The sequence below is a fragment of the Heptranchias perlo genome, unplaced genomic scaffold (genome assembly GCF_035084215.1).
Source record: "Heptranchias perlo isolate sHepPer1 unplaced genomic scaffold, sHepPer1.hap1 HAP1_SCAFFOLD_564, whole genome shotgun sequence".
NCBI lineage: Eukaryota > Metazoa > Chordata > Chondrichthyes > Hexanchiformes > Hexanchidae > Heptranchias > Heptranchias perlo.
In genome coordinates, this window is record NW_027139586.1 from 28,352 (window position 1) to 40,383 (window position 12,032).

The 12,032-nt window shown below is 55.2% G+C and overlaps 1 protein-coding gene across 1 annotated transcript in view; it reads left to right on the forward strand.

The window, feature by feature from the left end:
• The window catches only part of LOC137316179 (splicing factor U2AF 65 kDa subunit-like), a 38,287-nt gene that overhangs the window by 9,916 nt on the left and 16,339 nt on the right, over positions 1-12,032 (forward strand). The window contains 1 exon segment of the mRNA XM_067980334.1: positions 9,835-9,970. Within this exon segment, the coding sequence (XP_067836435.1) occupies positions 9,835-9,970 (136 nt within the window).

Consider the following 12,032-nt stretch of genomic DNA (forward strand, 5'->3'; position numbering starts at 1 on the left):
CTCCTCCCGATATCCCCACCATCACGGAAGCCAGTCTTCGGCCAATTCGATTCACTCCACGTGATATCAAGAAACGGCTGAGTGCACTGGATACAGCAAAGGCTATGGGCCCTGACAACATCCCAGCTGTAGTGCTGAAGACTTGTGCTCCAGAACTAGCTGCGCCTCGAGCCAAGCTGTTCCAGTACAGCTACAACAGTGGCATCCACCCGACAATGTGGAAAATTGCCCAGGTATGTCCTGTCCACAAAAAGCAGGACAAATCCAATCCGGCCAATTGCCGCCCCATCAGTCTACTCTCAATCATCAGCAAAGTGATGGAAGGTGTCGTCGACAGTGCTATCAAGCGGCACTTACTCACCAATAACCTGCTCACCGATGCTCAGTTTGGGTTCCGCCAGGACCACTCGGCTCCAGACCTCATTACAGCCTTGGTCCAAACATGGACAAAAGAGCTGAATTCCAGAGGTGAGGTGAGAGTGACTGCCCTTGACATCAAGGGAGCATTTGACCGAGTGTGGCACCAAGGAGCCCTAGTAAAATTGAAGTCAATGGGAATCAGGGGGAAAACTCTCCAGTGGCTGGAGTCACACCGAGCACAAAGGAAGATGGTAGTGGTTGTTGGAGGCCAATCATCTCAGCCCCAGGGCATTGCTGCAGGAGTTCCTCAGGGCAGTGTCCTAGGCCCAACCATCTTCAGCTGCTTCATCAATGACCTTCCCTCCAACATAAGGTCAGAAATGGGGATGTTCGCTGATGACTGCACAGTGTTCAGTTCCATTCGCAACCCCTCAGATAATGAAGCAGTCCGAGCCTGCATGCAGCAAGACCTGGACAACATCCAGGCTTGGGCTGATAAGTGGCAAGTAACATTCGTGCCAGATAAGTGCCAGGCAATGACCATCTCCAACAAGAGAGAGTCTAACCACCTCCCCTTGACATTCAACGGCATTACCATCGCCGAATCCCCCACCATCAACATCCTGGGGGTCACCATTGACCAGAAACTTAACTGGACCAGCCATATAAATACTGTGGCTACGAGAGCAGGTCAGAGGCTGGGTATTCTGCGGCGAGTGACTCACCTCCTGACTCCCCAAAGCCTTTCCACCATCTACAAGGCACAAGTCAGGAGTGTGATGGAATACTCTCCACTTGCCTGGATGAGTGCAGCTCCAACAACACTCAAGAAGCTCGACACCATCCAAGATAAAGCAGCCCGCTTGATTGGCACCCCATCCACCACCCTAAACATTCACTCCCTTCACCACCGGCGCACTGTGGCTGCAGTGTGTACCATCCACAGGATGCACTGCAGCAACTCGCCAAGGCTTCTTTGACAGCACCTCCCAAACCCGCGACCTCTACCACCTAGAAGGACAAGGGCAGCAGGTACATGGGGACAACACCACCTGCACGTTCCCCTCCAAGTCACACACCATCCCGACTTGGAAATATATCGCCGTTCCTTCATTGTCGCTGGGTCAAAATCCTGGAACTCCCTTCCTAACAGCACTGTGGGAGAACCTTCACCACACGGACTGCAGCGGTTCAAGAAGGCGGCTCACCACCACCTTCTCGAGGGCAATTAGGGATGGGCAATAAATGCCGGCCTTGCCAGCGACGCCCACATCCCGTGAACGAATAAAAAAAGAGAACAATCCCAGCTTCTCGCCACATAACTGAAGCCCCTCATCCCCGGTACTGTTCTGGCAAATCTGCTCTGCGCCCCCTCCAAGGCCTCGACATCCTCCCTAAAGTGCAGTGCCCAGAATTGGGACGCGCTGCACCAGCCGAGGCCTGACCAGTGATTTATTTGAAAGCCAATCCCACATTACCGTTCGGAGAAGATCAGGGAGTTCTCCTTATCTTCTACACACTGATAGGGCAGGCAGGGCACAATGGGCTTTTCCGGCAAAAACAATGTATCTGTGTTTCTATCTCAGGAAATTATGCTGCAAAGTTTCCAACCTGCCAGCTCTGGTATCTCTCGCTGCGATGAAGTGTTAACTTTTTATTTTAAAAAAAAAATACAGTCTTGGTCTTTTTAAAAATTCATTCTCGAGATGTGCGTGGCGATGGGCATTTATTGCCCTGAGAAGGTGGTGGGGGGGGCCTTCGAACTGATATAACTTGAGCGCCTTGCTAGGCCACCTCATAGGGCAGTTAAGAGTCGGCCACGGTGAAGTGGGGTCTGGAGTGAGGTACAGGCCCGGAGCGGGTCAGGGCGGCAGGTTTCCGTTCCCAGTTCTCATAAACTGCCGGGTTGGGATTTGTACTTGCGTTTGTCCAGGCCCCCCTCTCGATTACCAGTCCAGTAACATAACCGCTGCACTGCCGTGCCACTTAGTACGTCAGCTTGGCTCAGTTGGTGGCACCCTCCACCCACTCACTCACCCGCCCGCCCTCCCGGGTCGGAACGTTCTAGGCCGATGGCCGACGAGCAGGACCGGAGCTCCCAATCTCGGCCCGCGCCCCGCTGCAGTCCTGACGAAGAGCTGTGCTGTGTTGTTGGGGTGGGTGTTTAAAGATCACACGGACTTTTAGCGCTGTGTGTTGCCTGAACTCGGGAGTGTTAACGCTGTGCTGGCCGCTGTCTTCGGTCCCTCTCGCCGGGCACTGTCTGAGGCTGAACCGGACCGTCGGCAACCCTGGCGTCCTATTTGACCCTGAGGTGAGCAACCGACCACACGTCCGCTCCGTCACCGAGACCGCCTGCTTCCACCTCCGTAACGCCGCCCGTCTCCGCCCCCTGCCTCGGCTCATCTGCTGCTGAAACCCCTCATCCATGCCTTTGTTGCTCTCCTGACCGGCCTCCCATCTCCCAATCTCTGTAACCTCATCCAGCCCCGACAACCCTCCGCGATCGCTGCGCTCCTCCAACTCTGGCCTCTTGCGAATCCCCGATTTTCATCGCCACGCCATTGGCGGCCGTGCCTTCCGCTGCTTAGGCCCTGAGCTCTGAAATTCCCTCCCTAAACTTTTCTGCCTCTCTCTCCTTTGAGTCGCTCCTTAAAACCTACCTTTTCGATCTAGGTTTTGGTCACCTGGCCTAATATCTCATGTGGCTCGGTGTCAGATTTTGTTTGATTGCTCCTGTGAAGCGCCTTGGGACATTTTACTATGTTAAAGGCGCTGTATAAATGGGAGCAGTGTTTGATCGAGTCGACAAGCCTTCAGCAAACACAGCCTTAAAAATAAGCTGTGAAAACACTAGCTGATCTCCTGAGAAGTGGGTTTCGTGGTTGGGGGATAATTGGACCAGCACGCACGGGCGTGGTCAGCGGCCCCCGTTTGGAAACGTGCATTATGTTTTTATAATATTTAATTTCATATTTATAGTTAAGTGGCAAAAACGCAGGACAACGTGGGAGAGCAGGGGAGTCGAGTTGGTCGGAGCAAAAGGAGGTTCTCTGCAGGACAGGCCGAGCAGCTGAGAGATGCACACCAGGTGCTATGGTGCCACTGCTGGCAGTAGTGTGTAATTACAGCGTGACACGTTTACATAGGAAACTCCCATTCTGAATGTGGACATGCGAGTTTATAACCGGAAGGAGAAAAGTATGACACAAACATGAGGAGAAAGGTTTTGTAGACAGGAAGTGGGGTGGACTAAGATTTTTCATGTATAGATAGATGGAGCAAATATCAAAAACACCCAAGTTTTAAGAAACCGGGAAAGTCCTTTTTTGATGTATGTCTTCCCTCCGTTCCTTCTCTGTCTTCAGAAGCGCGCCTAATTGCCACTTGAATCTTTGAATCCACGACAACAGTGACGACACTTAAAAGTAGTCCCTTGTATGGCGGAGTGGGGCACTGTTAGGCATGATTAGGTGCTATATAAATGTACCTTCTCCATGAACCCCATTTATACAGTCTGCCTCAGTGGTGCCTGCACATTTCTGTTCCCCCTTTATAGAATCACAGAATCATACAGCATAGAAGGAGGCCATTCAGCCCATTGTACCTGTGCCAGCTCTGTGAAAGAGTGATCCAATTAATCTCTCTCCCCATAGTCCTGAAAATATCTCCACAAGTATTTATCCAATTGCCTTCTGAAAGTCACTGTTGAACCTGCTTGCACCACCCTTTCAGGCAGTGTATTCCAGATCATAACAACTCGCTGGTTTTATATATTAAAAAAATTCTCATCTCCCCCCCCTGGCTTTTTTGCCAATTCTATTAAATCTTTGTCCTCTGGATATCAACCCTCCTGCCAGTGGAAACAGTTTCTCCAGCAAAACCCTTTGTAATTTTGATTAAATCTCCCCTTAACCTTCTCTGCTCCAAGGAGGACAATCCCGGCTTCTCTCGTCTCTCCACGTAAATGAATTCCCTCATTCCTGGTACTATTCTAGTAAGTCTCCCCTCCACCCTCTCCAAGACCTTGACATCCCTTCTAAAGTGTGGTGCGCAGAACTGAACGCAATAGTCCAGCTGAGGCCTAACCAGTGATCTATAAAGGTTTAGGTGGAAAAAGTTCGACCCACGTTTGCTTCTTGCCCCGAATTCGTTTATTTTCAAGCTTCGTTTATCCCCTACTTCTTGAGGCCTTTGTCACACTGAGTCGTTGGCCAGGATCAACACCGACAGTGCACTCAGTGCAGTGCAATGCTGATTATAACTCGAGCCTCTCATCCTTGTTTCCAAATCCCTCCATGGCCCTCGCCCCCCTCCCTATCTCTGTAACCTCCTCCAGCCCCTACAATTCTCATCCTCCTGTTCAAATCCCTCCATGGCCCTCGCCCCCCTCTCTCCCTATCTCTGTAACCTCCTCCAGCCCCTACAATTCTCATCCTCCTGTTCAAATCCCTCCATGGCCCTCGCCCCCCCTCCCTATCTCTGTAACCTCCTCCAGCCCCTACAATTCTCATCCTCCTGTTCAAATCCCTCCATGGCCCTCGCCCCCCTCCCTATCTCTGTAACCTCCTCCAGCCCCGACAATTCTCATCCTCCTGTTCAAATCCCTCCATGGCCCTCGCCCCCCCCCTCCCTATCTCTGTAACCTCCTCCAGCCCCTACAATTCTCATCCTCCTGTTCAAATCCCTCCATGACCCTCGCTCCCCCCTCCCTATCTCTGTAACCTCCTCCAGCCCCCCTACAATTCTCATCCTCCTGTTCAAATCCCTCCATGGCCCTCGCCCCCCCTCCCTATCTCTGTAACCTCCTACAACCCTCCGAGATCTCTGCGCTCCTCCAATTCTGACCTCTTGCGCATCCCCGATTCCCATCGCTCCACCATTGGCGGCCGTGCCTTCAGCTGACTGGGCCCTATTTTGTTTGATGATCGCTCCTGCGAAACACCTTGGGGCGTTTTACTAATCGAAGGCGCTACATAAATGCAAGTTCCCCCCCCCCCAGCTTCTATGAATCCTGCTTCTTAATGTCTGTTACTGTGCTCTGTCCTCTCTCTATTCTATTTGGAGTAGAAATTTCCCCTCCTATTTTTAAGCGACTCAGTGGGTGCGTTTGTCAAAAATGTTGCTGTATTAAGTCTTCAAACACTCCATTTTAAAGAAAGCCTACAGAAGGATTTCTGACCCCCGTGCCCCCCCCGACCCATGGTACCAGTCCCTTCTTGGCAAGCCAGCCATTCGAACTTTCACAGTCTCGGGATGTCCCAAAGCGCTTCGCGGCCAATGGAGCCCTTTGTATTTCAAATAAGAAGGGTCGTCGCTGTCTGTAATGCGGCAGCCGAATTGCGCACAGCGAGATCCCACCAACAGCAATGCGATGAGGAGCAGGTCGTCTGTTTTCAGGCTCTCGGCTCCCGCAGGATCGTTCCCATCGGGAGAGCAATGTGGAGCAGGATTTCTCTTTTGTGTGAAGCCGGCCTGTTGCTATAGCGACGGGCTAAGCTTGGCTGCTTTTCCCATCTGCTTTGGTCGGTGTGGCTTTAAAGCTAGCCAGTCGTGTTAGCTCCGTGCGTTTCGTTCTCTGCGTTCCTCCACACCGGCTCACCTCGCTCGCCGTTTAAATTCTGCCCCGGTCGACGGGAGCAATATTTTCTGCACCCCCTCGTTTTTCAAGGGGGAAGTCTGTGGAACAGAGTGACGGGAGTGGGCCGTTAGGCCCCCTCGAGCCTGCTCCGCCAAGTCACAGTGTGTGTCGATCACCTAGTATTGTAGCACAGCAGGAGGCGCGCCAGGAGCCTGGTACCCATTAAGCAACCGTTTATGTGCTGGATTTTGCGTTTCAGATAACGAGGGGAGAGCCCGGCTGCACCCCCCCCTCCCCAACTTTCTGTCGAAGAGTCAGACAATCTTGCAGCCATTCGGCCCATCGTGTTTGTGCAATTAGTCCCCCTTTGCTCTTCACGCCCCCAACTCTGCAGTTTTCTCTCCTTCAAGTATTTATCCAATTCCCCCTATTTGAAAGTCACCGCTGAATCTGTTTCCCTTTCGGGCAGTGCGTTCCAGATCACCGCAACGCGCTGCATCAAAAGATTTCTCCTCAGCCTCTGTTTGCCGAATTCCCTTTTAATCTGTGGCACTGATGGTAGCTCAGAGGTTAAGGTACTGGATGTGCGCCCCAGAGGCCAGGCGTTGGGATCCCAGTGTGGCAAGTTATCAAGACCTACCATCCCGACCCGTGCTGGCCCCGACCTTGACCCTTGCCTGCCCTCCCGACCCGTGCTGGCCCCGACCTTGACCCTTGTCTGCCCTCCCGACCCGTGCTGGCCCCGACCTTGACCCTTGCCTGCCCTCCCGACCCGTGCTGGCCCCGACCTTGACCCTTGTCTGCCCTCCCGACCCGTGCTGGCCCCGACCCTTGCCTGCCCTCCCGACCCGTGCTGGCCCCGACCCTGACCCGTGCTGGCCCCGACCCTGACCCGTGCTGGCCCCGACCCTGACCCGTGCTGGCCCCGACCCTGACCCGTGCTGGCCCCGACCCTGACCCGTGCTGGCCCCGACCCTGACCCGTGCTGGCCCCGACCCTGACCCGTGCTGGCCCCGACCCTGACCCGTGCTGGCCCCGACCCTGACCCGTGCTGGCCCCGACCCTGACCCGTGCTGGCCCCGACCCTGACCCGTGCTGGCCCCGACCCTGACCCGTGCTGGCCCCGACCCTGACCCGTGCTGGCCCCGACCCTGACCCGTGCTGGCCCCGACCCTGACCCGTGCTGGCCCCGACCCTGACCCGTGCTGGCCCCGACCCTGACCCGTGCTGGCCCCGACCCTGACCCGTGCTGGCCCCGACCCTGACCCGTGCTGGCCCCGACCCTGACCCGTGCTGGCCCCGACCCTGACCCGTGCTGGCCCCGACCCTGACCCGTGCTGGCCCCGACCCTGACCCGTGCTGGCCCCGACCCTGACCCGTGCTGGCCCCGACCCTGACCCGTGCTGGCCCCGACCCTGACCCGTGCTGGCCCCGACCCTGACCCGTGCTGGCCCCGACCCTGACCCGTGCTGGCCCCGACCCTGACCCGTGCTGGCCCCGACCCTGACCCGTGCTGGCCCCGACCCTGACCCGTGCTGGCCCCGACCCTGACCCGTGCTGGCCCCGACCCTGACCCGTGCTGGCCCCGACCCTGACCCGTGCTGGCCCCGACCCTGACCCGTGCTGGCCCCGACCCTGACCCGTGCTGGCCCCGACCCTGACCCGTGCTGGCCCCGACCCTGACCCGTGCTGGCCCCGACCCTGACCCGTGCTGGCCCCGACCCTGACCCGTGCTGGCCCCGACCCTGACCCGTGCTGGCCCCGACCCTGACCCGTGCTGGCCCCGACCCTGACCCGTGCTGGCCCCGACCCTGACCCGTGCTGGCCCCGACCCTGACCCGTGCTGGCCCCGACCCTGACCCGTGCTGGCCCCGACCCTGACCCGTGCTGGCCCCGACCCTGACCCGTGCTGGCCCCGACCCTGACCCGTGTCTGCCCTCCCGACCCGTGCTGGCCCCGACCCTGACCCTTGTCTGCCCTCCCGACCCGTGCTGGCCCCGACCCTGACCCTTGTCTGCCCTCCCGACCCGTGCTGGCCCCGACCCTGACCCTTGTCTGCCATCCCGACCCGTGCTGGCCCGGACCCTGACCCTTGTCTGCCATCCCGACCCGTGCTGGCCCGGACCCTGACCCTTGTCTGCCATCCCGACCCGTGCTGGCCCCGACCCTGACCCTTGTCTGCCCTCCCGACCCGTGCTGGCCCGGACCCTGACCCTTGTCTGCCCTCCCGACCCGTGCTGGCCCGGACCCTGACCCTTGTCTGCCCTCCCGACCCGTGCTGGCCCGGACCCTGACCCTTGTCTCGTGATGGGCAAGTGGTTGCTGCCTTTATATAGAATTTACAGCACAGAAGTAGGCCATTCGGTCAAGCTTGTCCATGGTCCACACGAGGCTCCTCCCTCCCTACTCCATCTCATCCTATCACCATATCCTTCTATTCCTTTCTCCCTCATGTGTTTATCCAGCTTCCCCTTAAATCCATCCACACTATTCACCTCAACTACTCCTTGTGGGAGCGAGTTCCACATTCTCACCACTCTCTGGGGAAAGAAGCTTCTCCTGAATTCCCGATTGGATTTATTACTGACTATCTTATATTTATGGCCCCTGGTTCTGGTCTCCCCCACAAGGGGAAACATCTTCTCTACGTCTACCCTATCGAACCCTTTCATAATCTTAAAGACCTCGATCAGGTCACCCCTCAGTCTTCTCTTCTATAAAGAAAAGATCCCCAGTCTGTTCACATTCTTCTTGATAGTTGTACCCTCTCTGTTCTGTTAACGTCCTTGTAAATCTTCGCACCTTCTCCAGTGCCTCCCTATACTTTTTTTTAATATGGAGACCAGAACTGGGCACAGTGCTCCAAGTGTGGTCTAACCAAGGTATATGGAGACCAGAGCTGTACACAGTGCTCCGAGTGTGGTCTAATCAAGGTATATGGAGACCAGAACTGTGCACAGTGCTCCAAGTGTGGTCTAACCAAGGTATATGGAGACCAGAACTGTTCACAGTGCTCCCAGTGTGGTCTAACCAAGGTATATGGAGACCAGAACTGTGCACAGTGCTCCGAGTGTGGTCTAACCAAGGTATATGGAGACCAGAACTGTGCACAGCGCTCCAAGTGTGGTCTAACCAAGGTATATGGAGACCAGAACTGTGCACAGTGCTCCAAGTGTGGTCTAACCAAGGTATATGGAGACCAGAACTGTGCACAGTGCTCCCAGTGTGGTCTAACCAAGGTATATGGAGACCAGAACTGTGCACAGTGCTCCAAGTGTGGTCTAACCAAGGTATATGGAGACCGGAACTGTACACAGTGCTCCAAGTGTGGTCTAACCAAGGTATATGGGGATCAGAACTGTGCACAGTGCTCCCAGTGTGGCCTAACCAAGGTATATGGAGACCAGAACTGTGCACAGTGCTCCGAGTGTGGTCTAACCAAGGTATATGGAGACCAGAACTGTGCACAGTGCTCCAAGTGTGGTCTAACCAAGGTATATGGAGACCAGAACTGTGCACAGTGCTCCAAGTGTGGTCTAACCAAGGGATATGGAGACCAGAACCGTGCACAGTGCTCCAAGTGTGGTCTAACCAAGGTATATGGAGACCAGAACTGTGCACAGTGCTCCAAGTGTGGTCTAACCACCTCGAGACGGGGAGTGGGCTGTGCTGTCAAATCCAACAGGAAACCGGATAGATTACTGGTAGAGAAAGTAATTGCGGGTGGACGGGACCTGTCGGAATCACATTCCTACGTTACTGTCGATAGCTCGACCAGTTTGTGCGGGTCGGCCGGGATTCGCCCGTGCCGGAGTTGCTTTTTTTTTGCGGTCGACACCTTTTGACTTCCGCCTCGTCGGCCTTTTGCTCTCTTCTGTCCCCCTCCCATCCAGAACGCGACAAGGAAAACCGACACAAGAAGAAGAGTCGCAGCCGTTCCCGGAGCCGGGATCGCAAGAGGCGGAGTCGGAGCAGGGAACGACCAAACCGGGAACGGCGGAGTGCGTCCCGAGAACGCAGGCGCCGCAGGTAACTGGATTAACATCAGTGGAGATACAGTCAGTAACACAGGGCGCTGGGGGGAGAGGGGTTACTGAGTGACAGTGTGAGGGAAAGGGATTAACATCAGTGGAGATACAGTCAGTAACACAGGGCGCTGGGGGGAGAGGGGTTACTGAGGGACAGTGTGAGGGAGAGGGATTAACATCAGTGGAGATACAGTCAGTAACACAGGGCGCTGGGGGGAGAGGGGTTACTGAGGGACAGTGTGAGGGAGAGGGATTAACATCAGTGGAGATACAGTCAGTAACACAGGGCGCTGGGGGGAGAGGGGTTACTGAGAGACAGTGTGAGGGAGAGGGATTAACATCAGTGGAGATACAGTCAGCAACACAGGGCGCTGGGGGGAGAGGGGTTACTGAGTGACAGTGTGAGGGAAAGGGATTAACATCAGTGGAGATACAGTCAGTAACACAGGGCGCTGGGGGGAGAGGGGTTACTGAGGGACAGTGTGAGGGAGAGGGATTAACATCAGTCGAGATACAGTCAATAACACAGGGCGCTGGGGGAGAGGGGTTACTGAGAGACAGTGTGAGGGAGAGGGATTAACATCAGTGGAGATACAGTCAGTAACACGGTGCTGGGGGGAGAGGGGTTACTGAGTGACAGTGTGAGGGAGAGGGATTAACATCGGGAGAGATACAGTCAGTAACACGGTGCTGGGGGGAGAGGGGTTACTGAGTGACAGTGTGAGGGAGAGGGATTAACATCAGTGGAGATACAGTCAGCAACACAGGGCGCTGGGGGGAGAGGGGTTACTGAGAGACAGTGTGAGGGAGAGGGATTAACATCGGGAGAGATACAGTCAGTAACACAGGGTGCTGGGGGGAGAGGGGTTACTGAGAGACAGTGTAAGGGAGCTGGATTAACATCAGTGGAGACACAGTCAGTAACACAGGGCGCTGGGGGGAGAGGGGTTACTGAGTGACTGTGAGTGTGGTCCCCATCTATTCTTTTCCTCTCTCCTTTTGCTCACCCTCCCCTCCTCTTTCTCTTTCTCTCTCTCCCTCCTATTTCTCTCTCTCTCTCTCTCCCTCCTCTTTCTCTCTCTCCCTCCTCTTTCTCTCTCTCCCTCCTCTTTCTCTCTCTCCCTCCTCTTTCTCTCTCTCCCTCCTCTTTCTCTCTCTCCCTCCTCTTTCTCTCTCTCCCTCCTCTTTCTCTCTCTCCCTCCTCTTTCTCTCTCTCCCTCCTCTTTCTCTCTCTCCCTCCTCTTTCTCTCTCTCCCTCCTCTTTCTCTCTCTCCCTCCTCTTTCTCTCTCTCCCTCCTCTTTCTCTCTCTCCCTCCTCTTTCTCTCTCTCCCTCCTCTTTCTCTCTCTCCCTCCTCTTTCTCTCTCTCCCTCCTCTTTCTCTCTCTCCCTCCTCTTTCTCTCTCTCCCTCCTCTTTCTCTCTCTCCCTCCTCTTTCTCTCTCTCCCTCCTCTTTCTCTCTCTCCCTCCTCTTTCTCTCTCTCCCTCCTCTTTCTCTCTCTCCCTCCTCTTTCTCTCTCTCCCTCCTCTTTCTCTCTCTCCCTCCTCTTTCTCTCTCTCCTCCTCTTTCTCTCTCTCCCTCCTCTTTCTCTCTCTCCCTCCTCTTTCTCTCTCTCCCTCCTCTTTCTCTCTCTCCCTCCTCTTTCTCTCTCTCCCTCCTCTTTCTCTCTCTCCCTCCTCTTTCTCTCTCCCTCTCCTCTTTTTCTCTCTCTCCCTCTCCTCTTTTTCTCTCTCTCTCCCTCTCCTCTTTTTCTCTCTCTCTCCCTCTCCTCTTTTTCTCTCTCTCTCCCTCTCCTCTTTTTCTCTCTCTCCCCCTCTCCTCTTTTTCTCTCTCTCCCCCTCTCCTCTTTTTCTCTCTCTCCCCCTCTCCTCTTTTTCTCTCTCTCTCCCTCTCCTCTTTTTCTCTCTCTCTCCTCTTTTTCTCTCTCTCTCCTCTTTTTCTCTCTCTCTCTCTCTCTCTCTCCTCTTTTTCTCTCTCTCTCTCTCCTCTTTTTCTCTCTCTCTCTCTCTCTTTTTCTCTCTCTCTCTCTCTCTTTTTCTCTCTCTCTCTCTCTCTTTTTCTCTC